This window comes from Eriocheir sinensis, chromosome 26 (genome assembly GCF_024679095.1).
Source record: "Eriocheir sinensis breed Jianghai 21 chromosome 26, ASM2467909v1, whole genome shotgun sequence".
Taxonomy (NCBI): Eukaryota; Metazoa; Arthropoda; class Malacostraca; order Decapoda; family Varunidae; genus Eriocheir; species Eriocheir sinensis.
Genome location: NC_066534.1, coordinates 1,241,511 through 1,260,725, shown reverse-complemented (window position 1 = coordinate 1,260,725; position 19,215 = coordinate 1,241,511). Strand labels below are relative to the sequence as shown.

Here is a 19,215-nt window from a genome sequence, read left to right as displayed (position 1 = left end):
CCCACAGAGCCTGAACGATATTTTCATTTATCGTAAATTACCTGTGTTTCCCTGGGACTTGTAACAGTAACACTTCAATGCGATAAGTGATAGTATTGTTAATGAAATTGTAGTTAATCCTTCTTATTGTTTTATTTAGCGGTAAACCAGACAAAATAAATGACTAATTTAAAACATCCTCACTGGACTATTAACCCCTTCAACATGAGGACGCAGATACTGCATCCTTGCGTGCCCCGTACCATATCCGAGGACGTGCGTCCTGGCTCGCTTTAGCCAATATACAAGTTATTTTATCTCTATATTCATGCTTACATCTAAAAATTATCAATTAATTTATGTTTCTTTATGTGCACCATTTAATTCTACATGTTTTCATATATAATACATGATGACTGTGTTGAGTTTATGGCTGAAAACTTGTTATATTCAATGGTGACATTTGAAATTTGGCACGACCGACGATCTCAGATATGGCACGGGGCGCTGTTTTGGCCCGGCCGGAGTGAAGGGGTTAAAACTACCCACATGCTGTCCTGAAGACCACCCATCAACCCGGACTCTAGAGGAAACCGTCCAAGTGAATCAAGAAGGAGTTCCGGGGGGCAGCATGAGCCAAGAGAAGGTGGCGCCACTATAAACACTTGCCTGCGCCATGACGGGCTGGGGCCAAACACCATCCAGGCCCCTCAAGCAAGCCTACCGGCCAGCGTTGCCAAATTATCGTACTCATCGCATTGTATTGTCGTAGTTTCTGACCAATGACTATAGCAAAAAAGCACATACAAACATCAACAAATAGGAGTTTTAACGCTAACTTCAATTTTCTATCGTTGTTTGTGTAGGTACGAGAGTTTGAGGCTTAAAAAGGATGAATACAATGTGGTGAATACGATAATCTGGCAACCCTGCTACCGGCGCAATAGGCGTACACGTAAAAATAAAAATAAATAAATAAATAAATAAATAAATAAATAAATAAATAAATAAATAAATCACAAATGATAAGTTGGTCCCACCTTTCACGTGCTGGAAGTCACCGTCCGTTGCCAGAGGGTTGTCCGTCCCTGAGGTGCCAAACAGGACAGTGCCAACAATGTCATGGCAGTTGCGGGCAAAAATCTGTACCAAAGAGTGTTCATTTTAGGCAATTGTTGGCAGCCATAGTTTTGGTGCATGAGTTTTATACATACAAAGAGTCACTATGAAGTCCTAGGGCCACTTTCACACTCACTTTGTTTGTTTTGATCGTTACCAATGGCGGCGATCGACGCTGCAGAGGAAGCGAGAGGTGTTGAGAGTGTGTGGCAAGGTGCGGGGCTAGGCTAACCCCGCAGCGGCCACTACCCCATCGGCCAGTTTTACGTGGAAATACTATAGCGGCGATAACAGCCATTGGTAACGATCAAAACAAACAAAATGACTGAAAGCGGCCCATATATTTGTGAACAGACAAAAGCTGAAGACATTCTAACAACAGATTATTAGATGTGATGGGGTGAGATTACTTTATTGCATTAACTCGGTGGTGATAGCAGCGGGGATCATGTTGCTTAACCCTTTCATGGCTAAACGCTGGCAGTGAGTGTTAGGCGTATCTGCTGGTGGTGCTAAACGCTGGCAGTGAGTGTTAGGCGTGTTGCTGGTGGTGCTAAATGCTGGCAGTGGCGTTAGGCGTGTTGCTGGTGGTGCTAAATGCTGGCAGCAAGTGTTAGGCGTGTTGCTGGTGGTGCTAAATGCTGGCAGTGAGTGTTAGGCGTGTTGCTGGTGGTGCTAAACGCTGGCAGTGAGTGTTAGGCGTGTTGCTGGTGGTGCTAAACGCTGGCAGTGAGTGTTAGGCGTATTGCTGGTGGTGCTAAATGCTGGCAGTGAGTGTTAGGCGTGTTGCTGGTGGTGCTAACGCTGGCAGTGAGTGTTAGGCGATTTGCTGGTGGTGCTAAATGCTGGCAGTGAGTAGGCGTGTTGCTGGTGGTGCTAACGCTGGCAGTGAGTGTTAGGCGTGTTGCTGGTGGTGCTAAGCGCTGGCAGTGAGTGTTAGGCGTGTTGCTGGTGGTGCTAAGCGCTGGCAGTGAGTGTTAGGCGTGTTGCTGGTGGTGCTAAACGCTGGCAGTGAGTGTTAGGCGTGTTGCTGGTGGTGCTAAATGCTGGCAGTGAGTGTTAGGCGTGTTGCTGGTGGTGCTAAATGCTGGCAGTGAGTGTTAGGCGTGTTGCTGGTGGTGCTAAATGCTGGCAGTGAGTGTTAGGCGTGTTGCTGGTGGTGCTAAACGCTGGCAGTGAGTGTTAGGCGTGTTGCTGGTGGTGCTAACGCTGGCAGTGAGTGTTAGCGTGTTGCTGGTGGTGCTAAATGCTGGCAGTGAGTGTTAGGCGTGTTGCTGGTGGTGCTAAATGCTGGCAGTGAGTGTTAGGCGTGTTGCTGGTGGTGCTAAACGCTGGCAGTGAGTGTTAGGCGTGTTGCTGGTGGTGCTAAATGCTGGCAGTGAGTGTTAGGCGTGTTGCTGGTGGTGCTAAACGCTGGCAGTGAGTGTTAGGCGATTTGCTGGTGGTGCTAAATGCTGGCAGTGAGTGTTAGGCGTGTTGCTGGTGGTGCTAAATGCTGGCAGTGAGTGTTAGGCGTGTTGCTGGTGGTGCTAAACGCTGGCAGTGAGTGTTAGCGTGCTTGCTGGTGGTGCTAAATGCTGGCAGTGAGGCGTTAGGCGTGTTGCTGGTGGTGCTAACGCTGGCAGTGAGTGTTAGGCGTGTTGCTGGTGGTGCTAAATGCTGGCAGTGAGTGTTAGGCGTGTTGCTGGTGGTGCTAAATGCTGGCAGTGAGTGTTAGGCGTATTTGCTGGTGGTGCTAAACGCTGGCAGTGAGTGTTAGGCGTATTTGCTGGTGGTGCTAAATGCTGGCAGTGAGTGTTAGGCGTATTTGCTGGTGGTGCTAAATGCTGGCAGTGAGTGTTAGGCGTATTTGCTGGTGGTGCTAAACGCTGGCAGTGAGCGTTAAGCGTATTTGCTGGTGGTGCTAAACGCTCGCTGCAAGCTCCAGCCGCACTCAAATCTCCCGCGTATGAGAGTGTTCCAACACTAATTCTCACAACACAGGATTGCCAATTGAGTGGGTTCATCACTAAATTTGGTTTAAAATCATATCAGCCCAGCGCAGCAAATCTATGGACGAGTAACTGGTGGATGTTCTTGCCCAATATAGCGGCATTTTTGCATAGCTTCACCTATCACACGACTGATTCTTTGACCAAATAGTTGTAAATATTGCAGTTGGCAATGCTTCCTTGGCAGAGTCTGAAGGAGAGATGTCCGCAGTTCCCTCAATATGGCTAATCATCACGCATGAACTGACGTAAGTGTTAACATTCAACATTCCCTGAACGTGCATGTACGTTCACAAGAGAGGCATACATAACCAACTCCTATAGATCTGGACCTCCTCTTTCCAATGGTGTTTTGGTTTTTAGCTGTGATGAATAGTTTTTGAGATACAGAGGTTAAAAGAGACCCCCCATTGGGCTGCCCGACTGCGCCTGAGGGGATAGTCGTGTCCACACCACGCGCAAGGAAAGGGTTAATGGTCCCTCTAAGCGAGAAAAATGAAAAAAAATCACCCCTCACACAAACCATTTCATAATGTATATCAAAGCATTTGTGATCAGATTATGTATCATCTGTTTTGGGGGGTTTATATCATGGCACAAATTTGGCCCGTCACTGCTATCGGGTTAAAATGTCCCACATAGGACAGTGGTGTTCCCATGCCTGGCTCCTATCCTCCCCCCACATCCCACCTCTGTCCTCATGAGCGTGCCTTGTCCTAGCCCTTGCCCTGCGCTTGACTGACCCTTTAGCCACGCAACACGGTGCAATGTTACAAAACTGAACTACAAGTAACTCTCGATTTACGCGAGTTTGGTTTACGCGTTTTTGAAATAACGCGTGGTCCAAAATCCAAATAAATGTTTAATTTACATGTTTTTTTCACTTCTACGCGATATTTTATGGAGTGTCCACCAGATGTCTCACACAACTGGACTCACACGGCCACACAGCCGAGCTCAGTTTTTCCCGCGCGCCACTTGAACAACAATACAGTACCCACGCTGCTCAACAACAACAACAACAACACCCTCGCTGCTGTGCTACCAGGAGAGGAAGGGCAGCCAGAGGAGGAACCACGAGAGGGAGAGGAGTCAGAGTGATACAGTAAGCAATAAAGGTACAAACCTACCTCTTGTTGGATTTACTACATTGTTTTGGATTTACGCCACCTCTTCAAGGACACAATACTCGCGGAAATCCAGAGTTACCTGTACAAGTTTGACGTAAAACATATGCGGAGGGGCTGATGAAGATGTGCCTCTCTCGACCCCTTGCCAGATTCCAACAGTTTCCCTCCGACACCTTCTCTTCCCTTCCGGAAAAAACCCTTTGAGTTTTTGGAAGCAGAAAATGGCCCAAGAGGTTCGACAGTCAAAGGGGTTGATTTATACATTTATACACGCACACACAAAGGGAGGAGGGGGTTGATAAGTTAGGCCTATATATATCTTATGTGTGTGGAGTTCCTCTTCCTTTGAGTTGAGTAGCCATTACTGACCACCACCTCGGCTCAAGGATGCGGCCTCCCCTCCCTGCCTTTCTTTTACATCCATCCCGCTGTCTCTGTTCTCTTTCTTTCTTCCTTCCTTCCTCCCTTCAGTGTGTGTGTGTGTGTGTGTGTGTATTTACCTAGTTGTAATTTTACAGGGCCTGGGCTTACACTCATGTGGTCCCGTCTCCGTATCTATAATTATCCAACTTTTCCTTGAATCTTTGCACACACTTCGCCGATACTATTTCTTCACTTAATCTGTTCCAAACCTCTATATTTCTTTGTGTCTCTTGAGCATCTTCCCTTCCATGTGTGTGTGTGTGTGTGTGTGTGTGTGTGGTTGCAAGTTACGAGGGGTTCTACCGTACACAGAACTACCCAGTGGAGAAGCAATGATGGGTTAATTGCACTAATAATGACCAACCTTTCTTTGGAGGAAGCTGGTGAGGGACTCCTTGGCCCTGGTGAGGAAGGTTGGCTCCGGCCCGGCACACACATTGTTGCCCACGTCCATCACGGCCACGATGCCCTCCTGCAGAACAAAAAATATCAGCATTTGGTACGTCAAGTTTTCCCATTATCTTTCACAAGGTAAAAGGGTTGATGATACACATATAACTACAGTATCTTTTGAGTTTAGCTTGCCGTTATGAAGGTATAGTGCTAAACTCGAGGTACAATCACCCCGCCGTTCGGTCTCACCCATCAGCGGTTTTCGTATTCATGATCAACTAATTGTGACCCCCGCTTATCACGGCCCCAGATTCAGATATCTGTGGATGCATTGACGCTAAATAGGAAGGCAGAGGAGGGAGGGAGGCAGAGAGGAGGGGAAGGAGAGAGGAGGAGGAAGGCAGAGAGGAGGGAGGAGGAAGGCAGAGAGGAGGGAGGGAGGGAGGCAGAGAGGAGGGAGGGAGGGAGGCAGAGAGGAGGGAGGGAGGCAGAGAGGAGGGGGGAAGGGCGAGAGGAGGGAGGAAGGCAGAGAGGAGGGAGGCAGAGAGGAGGGGGTAGGGAGAGAGGAGGAGGAAGGCAGAGAGGAGGGAGGGAGGGAGGCAGAGGAGGGAGGGGGAAGGGGAGAGAGGGAGGGAGGGAGGCAGAGAGAGGAGGGGGGAAGGGAGAGAGGAGGGAGGAAGGCAGAGAGGAGGGAGGGAGGGAGGCAGAGAGGAGGGGGGAAGGGAGAGAGGAGGGAGGAAGGCAGAGAGGGGGGAGGGAGGCAGAGAGGATGGGGGAAGGGAGGCGGAGGAGGAAGGCAGAGAGGAGGGAGGGAGGAGGCAGAGAGGAGGGGGAAGGGAGAGGAGGGAGGAAGGCAGAGGAGGGAGGGAGGAGGAGGCAGAGAGGAGGAAGGGAGAGGAGGGAGGCGGGGCAATGGGCGTTAGGTTGCTCCTGAGTGGCGTCACGGTTGAACTGTGACGTCATGCTTTCCTATTGGCCAGCAGCTCACTCAGGGACGACTGCTATTGGTCGAGATTTTCTCATAGCAACATTATCCTAAAAAAAAAAAATTCACGCGCCGCCACACTGCAGTGTTGCCAGATTGGGCTACTTATCGCAAATTGGGCTACTTTTGGGTCTTCTGTGCTACTAAATTTTGACCCCAGGGTGAGTGTTGATTACATATTGTTGTCTAACAAGGTCTTGTCTCATTTCAGTCATTAAAAAGAACGAAAAAAACATGTTTTATATGACGTGTCAGAGGTGACTTCCCCAAATGCATATTTTCCCATAGGGTTATAGTCCCGCCGTTCGCGGTTTCGCGCGGCAAGTCCGAATCGAAATACCATGAACGGGGGATGACTGTATTGAGGTGAGGTCAGAGTTTTATGTAATCCTGAGCTAACAATTCAACAGCCTACCAGCATTACAGGTTATTAGTAGCATAACAGGTCATAACCAATCTCCCGGGTCACCATCTGCAACTGGTAAATTTCCAGAACGTCACCCGTGGGACACTGTTGGACAAAACTATTTTTTTCTGGTAGTTTTCAGTGTGTTAGGAAATAATGTACAAACTGTTTCTGTCACAAATCATTAAAACACTAAATGATTGACTCAGGTTCAGGTCGAGGTAGATTGTGGAAGTCTTGCCTTTGAATCGGCACTTCCTGATGTGGTCTTGTGGTCTGGGTCTGGGTCTTAGGGTCGTATTTAAAAAGATTTCGTCGCCCAAGTTCACAAAATTGACAAGGCTTTCGTATGACTTTAGGGCATTTCCAGTAGTAGTTTTATGACCCTGGTGGTAGTTTGATCCTTCTTCAGTAGCATGAGCCTAAAAAAACACTCATTAGAACCCGAGTGATCCCTTCTCTTACCTTTAGAAATAGTTGAAGTGAGAAACGAAAGTGTCTTAAAATGATTGCGAAAAAACGATTTTTAGGGTCGTATTTAAAAAGATTTCGTCGCCCAAGTTCACAAATTTGACAAGGCTTTCGTATGACTTTAGGGCATTTCCAGTAGTAGTTTTATGACCCTGGTGGTAGTTTGATCCTTCTTCAGTAGCATGAGCCTAAAATAACACTCATTAGAACCCAACTGATCCCTTCTCTGACCTTTAGAAATAGTTGAAGTGAGAAACGAAAGTGTCTTAAAATACCAGCCGTATATTTGATTTAGCTTCACTATTTGAGTTTATCTTTTTCTCTTGTATTTCCCAGAGTTTATAGATCGTTCTTTTACTTTGTTCAATCACTTGCTCATCAAAAGGAGTATATTTTCCTCGTCTTCGTCATAGGGTCGTTGCAACATTAAATTTTCCCCCGTTCTTCCCTATAAGCATCACACTGCATCAGAAAGTGGTTCAAATCTTCTTTAACTGCTCCACACATTACACAGCTTGTTGGCTCATTCTTAAATCTTTTTCTATCCCTACTTTTCAATGCCTTGGTGCACCCGCCGCTGATGCCGCAAGATAGCTTGCAGAGAGGTTCAACTAGCTTACGGTTTCTATAGTTCACTCAGCGCTCACAAAGATCACAAGTGGACAAACTAGAACAAAAACAGCCAAATTACTGTTTTTTCTGCTGTGTTTTCCCCAAGCAGACATGCGTACTGGACAGCAGAGCGACTTATTTCCGCGAGGAGGTATTTCTCGCAAAATTGGCAGTGGCTGAATGGATAGTGTGACGGCGCCGCGTTCAGGAGGACGCGAGTTCAATCCCCGCCCGGTGCCACCAAGCTGGGATTTTTCAGTCGCCGCCGAGTGGCTTAAAACTACCCACATGCTGTCCAGAAGACCACCTATCAACCCGGACTCTAGATTCTAGGATTAAAGATGAGCTCCGGGAGGGCAAAATATGACTACTTTTTAGTGTACATAGTTTTTTTCTGCGCAAACCAGTAAAAAACCTACTTTTAGAGGGGGTACATATATATCAGGAGCACCACGGTTCCCCGTAGCACACTCTGCCCTGCTCTGCCGTTCACACCCGTTTTCTATGCAAGCGAACGAGTGAGGTTTCTCTCTCTCTCTCAATAGTCACAAATTATTTTTAAACTACATTAGCAAAACGTGGCGGACAAATACCGCCACCTGTTTTAGGGTGGTTAGCGATGGTAGTGAAAAGGCATGTACATACATTTGTTTGGGTGGCGGTGGCGGTGGAAGCGGCCATTGGGAAGTGAGCAGTATTGCCAACGATCCAAGGCTTGGTTAGCGTTTTATAAGCAATTAGCCCACGCATGCAGATCCACCACGCGTGGTTATTACTTTTATTTTAGAACACGCACCTTTACCTAATACTATAACGGCCCTCAGCATGGCAGCAGTTGGGCTGGGTGTTCTAAAAAAAAAACAAATAACCATGCGTGGTGGACCTGCTCTCACAAGCGTGGACTAATCGCTAACCTATGGTACCACTGCTAACCAAGCGTATCATCGCTAACTGGATCGTTGGCAACACTGCTCACCTCCCATTGGCCGCCGCCGCCACCAAAACAAATGTATGTATATGCCCTTTCACTCGAGCCCCCCCACCCTTTGAACATATGTTCCAGACCATTTCCGATGCTCAATAGATTAATTTGCATACACTGAGGTATAAACAATATAGAATATGTGTCCCTTGTGCTTCACAGACCACACCTACTCCTCCTACATATTAACCATTGAAACTAACCTAACCTAACTTAACATAACCTACCTAACAAGACCCCTCGACCCCCCTTCTATTTGTGACGGAAAAGCAATACAGCAGTGTGTATCTCATTATCTACTTTATGAAACATCACTATCTCTTCATATATCTTTTCTACAAACCTTCAACAGTCATGGAAATGATTTCAAAATCCAATTCAAGGACTTTTTTTTACTCCTGAAAATAGGGGATAATGTTTATGAAAGCGTCGCCTCCTCTGGCAGCGGCGACGGTGCCGCCGCTGCAAAATAGCTCGCAGAGGGTTTAGGGTCGGGGAGCATATTTAAACTATTCCAACCAAACTTTATGACCTGCTAACAGGGGGGCTGCGACCCCCTCGATCCCCGCTTCTAACCAGGGGGGCGTAGGACCCCCCCCATGTATATGTGACTCATTTCTGTGAGGAGGTATTTCTCGCAACACACCAGCTGCACCGCCGCCGCGGCCGTCGCCAGAGCAAATCTGTTATTTTTGGTATATGTTCAGAGAGTTGCCCATCTCACTGCGGCACTTCCCACCCTAGCCATGGGTATGACGATTGCAAGATTCCTATGACGTAAATTACTAACCGTTTATAGATGCTTCATTATGACCATAATACTGTAGCGGGGGGCTCGTACCCCCCTTTGGTATGGAGAGTGAGTGAAATTGTGTGGTTTCCGTACTACGTTGTAAAAAAAAACGGAATGTATGAAATTTCCCTACATTTAAGAAATTGTAAGGAATTTCCCTACATCTAGGGTATTTTTCAACCCCCCATAGCTCAAAAACTATGCATTTGCGACGCATTTCATGTTTACCACCACATTCCCCGGTCTCAATGGCCCCCTAGCCAATTTTGGTTGCGAGGGGTGAGTAAGGTGACAGGGTACTGGTGCGTGCCTAGTACCGCCGGTATAATGAGGATCAAGCCTCTACCTGCAACCCCTGTAACTACACCTCACCCACCGTGAGTAGTGGGGGGGATTCTGGAGCTGCCCTGTGTAGGCCACCCGGCCTCTTGCAGTTTCCCTATGTTCTTATGTTCTTATGTATGGGCAAACACTAGAATAATACCAAATAAATAGCCAGTGTATCAAATTTTGAGATGGGCGACTCTCTGAACATTTACCTTATTTTTACGCAAATACTGCTAATTTTATCATGGAGCATGAATATAACCTAACCTAACCTTAGCTGACCTTACAAAACCCTCTGCAGGCTATTTAGCGGCCGCGGCGGCACCGTCGCGGCCTCCAGCACCAGAGGAGGCGACGCTTTCGTAAACATTATCCTGTAGTTTCAGGAGTAAACAAAAAAGTCCTTGAATTGAATTTTGAAAGTGTTTCAATGACTGTTGAAGGTTTGTAGAAAGGATATATGAAGAGATACTGATGTTTCATAAGGTAGGTAATGAACATACTGGCACGACGCTACTAAAACGAATCTTAACCAACACTCCTGACGTATATATGGAGGGTATAGTGTCCGCTGATGGCAGGAGGACATGACACAGTGCTATGCTCACCCCCGTCTTGGCTCTGGGCGGCATGACGACGAGGAGAAAGAACCACCGAGGACACTTGTGCACACGGTTTCTTCCCCTCAGCGTTTTAGGAAAAGTCAACACTCGGTTTGTTTTCAGCGTGTGGCGGGCAGATCAGACTTCTTCTTCTTCTTCTTTTGACCTGTAACGCTTTGTATCGCTTCTTAGGTCCTCCTCTCCTCCCTCCCTTCTTCTTATTCACGCAACTTCCTTTTCAGTGTTATGTTATTTTCTAATCTGAAATAAAGCCACTAAGCGACACTTATTCAGACATTTGTGCCCTCCTGCTGCTGCTGCTGCTGCCCCGGGATATGCCTTTGCAGCGGCTCCCGGAATTTTTTTTCACTCATCAACAATAATGATTGATTGATTGATTGATAGTTTATTGTTGCAGGTAAACAACAAGGGAGAAGGGAGGAATTAACATGCCATCCCAACCCCCAGGCAGGACAGAGTGAGATTATACAACTATTAATACATGTGTAGGCAGCACCATGAAACTAAAAAGATACAATGGTAGGAAGGAAAGCACAACAAGGGAGGGGGCGGTACCTCCCCCTGGACAATAAGACAATAACCCAACCCCCAGGCAGGACAGAGTGTGATTATACAACTATTAATACATGTGTAGGCAGCACCATGAAACTAAAAAGATACAATGATAGGAAGGAAAGCACAACAAGGGAGGGGGCAGTACCTCCCCCTGGACAATAAGACAATAAAATGTGGGAACGGAGAACATTGCCCAAGCACTAGATGGGAATGAATACAGAGATAGAGTAAATACTAGTCCTTATTTCAGCTGTGCTTAGTGAGTATCCTGCATTTGCCTCTAGACTGTAGTCCCATATGTACAGTCCCTTATGTCTGCTCCTTTGACTAAATCAAGGCCTTTATTTATTTATTTTATTTTTTATTTTTTTCAGCATGCTATTTGTCCCCTACCATTGTATCTTCCACATGTATCCTTAGTTGTATAATCACACTCTGTACTGCCTGGGGGTTGGGATGGCATGCTCCTCCCTTCTCCTTTGTTGTTTTACTTGCAACAATAAACTATTGTCCAGGGGGAGGTACCGCCCCCTCCCTTGTTGTGCTTTCGATCCTTCCTACCATTGTATCTTTTTAGTTTCATGGTGCTGCCTACACATGTATTAATAGTTGTATAATCACACTCTGTACTGCCTGGGGGTTGGGATGGCATGCTCCTCCCTTCTCCTTTGTTGTTTTACTTGCAACAATAAACTATTGTCCAGGGGGAGGTACTGCCCCCTCCCTTGTTGTGCTTTCGATCCTTCCTACCATTGTATCTTTTTAGTTTCATGGTGCTGCCTACACATGTATTAATAGTTGTATAATCACACTCTGTCCTGCCTGGGGGTTGGGATGGCATGTTCCTCCCTTCTCCCTTGTTGTTTATACCTGCAACAATAAATTATCAATCAATCACTATCAATCAGTCAATCAGTCAATCAATGCTTTCGTATTTTAACTCCTGTTTCCTTTTTCAATATTCACTTGACATCTAGTTGTTGTTTTTTCACTCTGTTTTAGCCTTCTGAATTCTTTGTCTTTCTTCCAGTTTTTTTTTTTTTAAGTAATTTATCATTTCTTCTATTTTCTCACTTCCTTTACTGCTATTTTTCAGTACCAATATGTCAGCTAGGTGTTCGTCTTCGTCTTCTCTGTATGGCTGTTTTACATATGTGTGTGCGCGCCTTTCTGAGCAGCGTTGCCAGGTGAATTTGCCCAAAATATCGTACTAAACCAGTCGAAATTGTCGTAATTGCATCTGTATTGTTGTACATCCTTTCATAAAAAGGCTGAATAATATAGATTTACATAGAAAATCAGACCACACAAACCCTAAGATCCACAGCTAGCCGTCTATCGCCAGCATGCCCGATACTTACCATGTTACCAGCTTCTTCACCTACCAAATACGGTGAAACAAGCAATAACATCAATTACGATTGCTTGCATAAACTATCCAACCTTAATCGTCATATAATTTCTACTTATCTGCCATTAATTCATGTCATACTTGTCCGTGCATGGGTTCATATCTCGTGTACAGCGCAAGTGCACGGAAGAGAGAGAGAGAGAGAGAGAGAGAGAGAGGAAGAGGTAAAGAGAGAGAGAGAGAGAGAGGGAGAGGAGGTATGGGGGAGAAAGAGTGTGGGGAAGAAGGATCGAGGAGGGTAGGAGGGAGGGAAAGGGAGGGATGGGAGTAGGGGAAGCCAGGGGTGGAGGTAGGTGGTGGATACACGTAACAAACGCGTCACGCCTCACCTGTTGGAATGTGCAAGTGGCTCACGCAGGTTTTGCCATCACAGTCAAGAGTTAACGCCATAATTAACCGCATCTGGCAGTGCACAATAGCGTCAAAAATTAGCGGAGTGTGAAACAACCCGTGCCAAACACCATATAGCTGATCCGAGTCTTCGTTTGAAAGATAGTATTTGCGAAAAACGGCAATATGTCACAAGGTCTAATATGGGTAGTAGTCATATTTACCTTGTAATTTTACGGGGTCTGGGCTTACGGTCGTGTGGCCCCGTCTCCATATCTGTACTTGTCCAGTTTTTTCTTAAAGTTATGCACACTCTTCGCCGATACTACATCCTCACTTAGTCTGTTCCAAACCTCTGTGTTTCTTTGCGAGAAGCTATATTTTTTTGACTCTCAAGCATCTTTCTTTTCTCAATGTTTTACTGTGTCCTCGTGTATTGCTGGTGTTCCTTACTTCTCTTAGTAGTAATTCCTCGTTGTCTACTTCTTCCATTTTATTTCACAATTTGTAAATTACTATTAGGTCTCCCCTTTCGATCTCTTAATTCTTTGTTCCAATGTTGGTAGGTCCATTTCCTTTGACCCGTGCAGCGTCAGATACATACGACATACGTATTGTTGTGCTGGAAGCTTCTCCCGGGGTCTATGGGCCTCTGGAAGACTCTGGGAGGAGCGAGCAGGGGGGCGGGGACCAAGGCCCCGCCCGCACCCCGCAGGGCCCGCGGCCAGGCGCCAGGCGGGAAGTGTTGCCAACTCGCACATATTTTTGCTACATGTTCTGGTATAATCGAAGATATTCTGTAATGTTCTAGACTGTATTTTTCGGTATATATAGGAGAAGAGGGCGAGAGGAGTCAGTCCCAGTCTTAGTAAGCTAGTGGCCAGTGGAGAGTCACGAATGAAGTGTATTACTAAGGAAGAATATTAAACTACAGAAGCTGTGCAAGCTGTTTACATATCTCCCTCCCACGGAGTCTCTTGACGGCGACACGGACCCCAAGTAACACGTCCGGCATAACATTGGCGTCAAGAGTGTAGCCATTTGTTTTTTCGCCATGGAGACTCGTTCCCAAGCTGCCCAAAGGGACGGCGTGTTGACTGAACTCTTGGAAGCTTTGAGACTACAGGGGGAGAAACAAAAAAGAGCACACCAAGAACTCAAAGAACAACAAGAAAGAGCACATAAACAACAAGAAGGAACACACCAAGAACTCAAAGAACAATAAGAAAGACTGTAGTGCGGCGACGGCCTGATGAACGAGCCTCCCATAGCCCACTTAGCCAGTGGGGTACCTCTTTGGCCCACTCGGTAACACGGGATTACAGCAACAGCTACAAGCAGTACAAGATGGAAGTGAGTCAGTACGAAGAGAAATGACTGATGTGACCACGAAGTTAGGACAGCGCCTGATAGAAGTGGAGAAAGAACACACAAATCTTCAACAAGAGATGGAGGTGGTACGGGAGACGACACACAAAGAAATATTAGAAGTGCAGGGAAAGGTGAACCGTACTGAACAGGCAGTTTGTGACGTAAGTGACAGAGTGAAGGCCCTTGAAGACTGTTTGGCTGGAAACGGACAGCCAATGCCTGCAGCGGATACTTGTACCCAAGATGCTTCTCCTACGCAAGTCCGGGGTAGTTTGAGCCCTGTTTCGCCTGAGTTTATTCCCGCAAGAAGTTCCGCCAGTCCCATGAGTCTGCTGGGGTCGCCTGTTAGAAAGAAGCCTCAGGAGTTTGATGGCAAGGTCTCCTGGGAGGCTTACCGCGCTCAGTTTGAGCTGTTGGCAGCTCGGAACGGATGGGATGACCAAGAGTGCGCGGTTCAGCTGACCACTAGACTGAAAGGGGCGGCGCTGGAAGTCCTTACTCAGCTCGACAATGCGACAAAAGGCAGCTACAGCGGGCTAGCACAGGCGCTGGAGCAACGATATGTGACCAAGCACCAGAACGAGCTCTTCAGGGTTAGGTTCAGAACCCGCAACAGGAGGCGCGGTGAGTATCTTCAGGAACTCGCTCGGGACCTTGAGAGCATGGCGCACAAGGCATACCCAGGTGCCACCCCTGATCAATTCATCGATGCCCTGGACAGCCCTCAGCTGAAAATACAAGTGAACCAAGCTAAGCCAATATCAATGCAGGAAGCTCTGGCACGTGCCATGGAGTTTGAGTCCTTTGTTAGGTCTAGCTTGTCAAGCTTCAGGGACGACTCGACTTCTGACTTTCGGGCACGAAAGGGCGCTGTCAGCGACACAGACAGGTTCCAAGGAACGTGCTGGTACTGCGAGAAGGTTGGGCACAAGGAGAACGAATGCTATAAGAGGAGGAAGGAATATGAAGGTGCTAAGAAGCCCAGGGAAGGACCCAAGTGCTGAACCTGTGGAGAAAAGGGGCACTGGAAGAATGAGTGTCGGAAAACTGTGCCCCCAACGATCGAGGGACCACCACTCGGGAAACTAAGAAGGACTGGTTCACGGGGGCAACGACCAGTCTGTCTTGTACATGCCCCGAAGATATCAATGTGCAAGAGAAGCACCATGACGAGCTGCCAAGTGGAGGGCAAGGTTGACGGAGTTTTGTGGCCTGTGGTCGTCGACACAGGCTCGGAACGCACATTGGTGCGGCCTGACGAGGTGAGTCATCGTCGGCTTCCTAAGACGTCGCATCGACAGTGCGGAGTCACTGGACACTATGCAGAGCTCAGAGGCCCAGTGGACGTGAAGTTTGAGCTCGGAGGAAAGGAAAAGTCCCTCTCTGTGTACGTGGCTGAAATGGACGACCCCTGCATCCTAGGTATGGATTATCTTGTCTCCCACAGGTGCGATCTGGACTTCCGAGGAGGAAGGAGGGTGCCACTGACGACTGTGCACAAGGAGGGCCTGCCAGTGACAGTCAAGCGTACCACCATTATTCCTCCAAGGTCAGAGATGCTGTTACCCTGTCAAATTACGGGTGTCCCCCCGGCTAGTCTGTGTGTTATAGAGAGTGGAAGTCAATGCCCGGTAGAAAACGGGGTGATTGTAGGCAGTACTTTGGCAGACCCTACTGCAGTGGAAGTGCCTGTCATCGTGGCCAATGTCTCCTTCAGCCCAAAGAAAATAAAACAAGGGACCATGGTGGGGTTGTGCCAAGAGATCGACCAGGAACCGAGAACCTGTGTCTGCAGGAGACCCCTGACGAAGCCCCAGGAGGAGCTGCCCGACTACCTGCGCAACCTGTTTGACAGGAGCTCCAAGTGTCTAGAGGAGCCCCAAGTGGAACAGCTCAGGGAGCTTCTCGTGAGGAATGCAGATGTGTTTTCCACAGGAGACCTGGACTTGGGGTGTACAGACCTGGTAGAGCACCACATCGACACAGGTAGCCACCGCCCAGTGAAGCAAGCTCCTCGAAGGATGGCACCAGCCCGTCGCAAGGAGATGGATGAGGTGATGGATGATCTCCGGCAACAGGGGCTAATCGAGCGGTCCAGCAGCCCGTGGGCGTCTGCTGTAGTGCTCGTCAGGAAAAAGGACGGTTCCCTCAGGTGCTGTGTGGACTACCGAGCCCTCAACGATCTCACCATCAAGGATTCATACCCACTCCCAGAGATCGACGACACGCTCGATGCTTTGGTGGGCTCCAAGTGGTTTTCAACACTAGATATGAAGTCTGGGTATCACCAAGTCAAAATGGCGGAGCAGGACAAAGAGAAAACAGCCTTCTCCTACGGTCAAGACCTGTGGCAGTTTAAGATCATGCCCTTTGGCCTGTGAAACGCGCCGGCCACGTTCGAGCGGCTGATGGAGAGGGTGCTGGAGGGACTTCACTGGTAAACGGCACTCATCTACCTCGACGACGTGATTGTCTTTGGCCAGACCTTCGAGCAGGAGATGGAAAGGCTATCAGAGGTCTCCACCTGGTTTAGAGCTGCACACCTTAAGCTCAGCCCGAAGAAATGCTGTCTGTTCCAAAGGGAGGTCCAATACTTGGGACACATCGTGAGCGAGGCTGGAGTACGCACTGATCCTGAGAAGGTGGCTGCGGTAAGGGACTGGCCGACACCCACCAACGTGAAGGAGCTGCGGAGCTTCCTCGGGTTGTGCTCATACTACCGCAGGTTTGTGAAAGGCTTCGCTATGATTGCTGCACCACTGCACCTCCTGACGAAGAAGGGGTGCAAGTTTGAGTGGACAGCGGAAACTCAGGTTGCCTTTGAGAAGCTCAAGGAGGCCCTCATCAGCTCGCCCGTACTCACCTACCCAGACCCCTCTAAGCCTTTTATACTGGATTGTGATGCCAGTGATGAGGGGATTGGTGGAGTGCTGTCCCAGGCATGTGCCGACATGGAACGGGTTGTGGCCTACTTCAGCAAGAAGCTCACCCCAGCCGAGAAAAACTGTTGCGTGACCCGGAAAGAACTCCTGGCAGTAGTCAAGAGCCTTGACTTTTTCCATGCTTACCTGTACGGTGCAACTTTCACCATCCGCACGGATCACGCTGCATTGCGGTGGCTGAAGTCACTGAAAAACCCTGAGGGCCAGCTTGCTCGCTGGATAGGTAAACTAGAGCAGCATCACTACACTATTGTGCACCGATCTGGGCTAACACACGGTAACGCGGACAGCTTGAGCCGGCGCCCCTGCCTACCTGAGTGTCAACATTGCCTCCAGAGGGAAAGCATCCAGAATATGTGCCGCCGCACTACAGTGGAACAGACAGCGGAGGTGCCATGGGAAGACTTGGGAAAACTGCAGCGGGAGGACCAAGATCTGAGACCAATTATGGAGTGGCTGAGTCAGTCGTCAACGCGACCTGGGTGGGAAGTAATCTCGAGAAAGCCCTACCACCAAGACTTACTGGACTCAGTGGGACACTCTTCGGATGGACAACGGGGTGTTGCAGCGACGCTGGGTCTCTCATGATGGTCTTGACCACTACTGGTCCACGGTGTTACCTGTGAAGTCCCGGGAAGGCGTCTTGAAAGAAATGCACGACAGCATCACCAGCGGACACCTTGGGGTAAAGAAGACACTGAGTCGCCTGCGCCAAAGGTTCTACTGGGTTGGCATGAGGAAGGACGTGGAAGAATGGTGTCACGCGTGTGAGGTGTGCTGTGCAAAGAAGGGCCCCAAGAAGCGTCACCGTGCCCCATTGCAACTATACCAGGTTGGAGCCCCCATGGAACGGGTGGCAGTGGATATAGCAGGACCCTTGCCTCTGACGACGAACGGAAATAGGTACATCTGCGTCACAATGGATTACTTCACCAAGTGGCCGGAAGCCTACGCCATCCCTGACCAGGAAGCCACTACCATCGCCAAGGTTTTGGTGGAGGAGTTCTTCTGTCGCTTCGGTGTGCCTAACGAGCTCCCTTCCGACCTGGGAAGGAAGTGTGAGGCAACAGTCCTTGCGGAGTGCTGCAAGCTTCTGGGTATCAAGAAGACCCGGACCACCCCTCTGCACCAACAGTCAGATGGAATGGTGGAGAGGTTTAATTGGACGTTGGGCCAGGAGTTGGCCAAGCAGTGCAACAATGATCAGTCTTCATGGGATCAGAAGCTGCCTGCGCCTACAGGTCTGCCGCCCACGAGACTACGGGGTATTCACCGGCAAAGCTGATGTTTGGACGTGAGCTGCGATTGCCGGTGGACCTACTGACAGGAAGGCCTCCTGGGGAAAGCCTTCCAAGGGACGCCTCCAGTTTTGCCCGTCAACTAGAGGAATGGCTGGAAGAGGTGCACCATCAAGTCCGAGGTGCCTTGAAGTTCTCCGGGGAGGCCATGAAGCGCGGTTACAATATGAGGGCAAGCCACGTTGACTTCAAGGAAGGAGACCAAGTCTGGCTTTACAACCCACAGAGGAAGAAAGGACAGTCTCTGAAGTTACAGAGCCCCTGGGAAGGCCCCTATACTGTGCTAGAACGCCTCTCCGACGTGACTTACCGAATCCGGAGAACGGAAAGGACCAAGCTGAAAGTTGTCCACGTCAACCGGCTATGGAAGTACCACGGTCCGGGAAACTACACCTGGAACAACTACAGACACCCAGCAGCCGACGAAAACGCAAGGGACGTCCAAGACCGAGAGGAGGTCGACGACGACATAGGTCTTCTGGACCTTTCAGCCGAGGGAGATGACCTCCTGGCTTCGGCAGATGTTCCAGGGACACCCCAAGAAGCAGACGACAATGAGGCGCACCAGGAGACAGACGCGCAGGAGGCAGCGAGCAGAAGACAGAGACAACGCAGGCGTCCACAGCGATACGACGATTATTATGTTTTTGATTAATTCTCTTATGTTTGTATATAGTTAAGTGTGTGATCGGGACGATCACAATTAAGAGGGGGGGATAGTGTTGTGCTGGAAACTTCCCTAGGGGTCTATGGGCCTCTGGAAGACTCTGGGAGGAGCGAGCAGGGGGGCGGGAAGCAAGGCCCCGCTCGCGCCCCGCGGCCAGGCGGCAGGCGGGAAGTGTTGCCAACTCGCACATATTTTTGCTACATGTTCTTGTATGATCTAATATATACTGTAACGTTCTAGACTGTAGTGTTCTGGATATATAGGAGAAGAGGGCGAGAGGAGTCAGTCCCAGTCATAGTAAGCTAGTGGTCAGTGAAGAGTCAGAGTGAAGTGTACTACTAAGGAAGAATATTAAACTACAGAAGCTGTGCAAAGTGTTTACATATCTCCCTCCCACGGAGTCTTGT

General features: G+C 48.7%; 1 protein-coding gene across 1 annotated transcript in view; it reads right to left on the bottom strand.

The window, feature by feature from the left end:
- LOC127003883 (X-ray repair cross-complementing protein 5-like) overlaps positions 1 to 10,549 on the bottom strand; it is a 47,224-nt gene extending 36,675 nt beyond the window's left edge. Inside the window, exons 1-3 of the mRNA XM_050870990.1 lie at positions 10,220 to 10,549; positions 5,007 to 5,114; positions 1,020 to 1,122 (exon numbers count right to left, since the gene is read on the bottom strand). Coding sequence (XP_050726947.1) covers positions 1,020 to 1,122; positions 5,007 to 5,114; positions 10,220 to 10,243 — 235 coding nt within the window. The 5' untranslated portion in view covers positions 10,244 to 10,549. The remainder of the gene's footprint in view (positions 1 to 1,019; positions 1,123 to 5,006; positions 5,115 to 10,219) is intronic.
- Between the last annotated feature and the right edge of the window lie 8,666 nt (positions 10,550 to 19,215).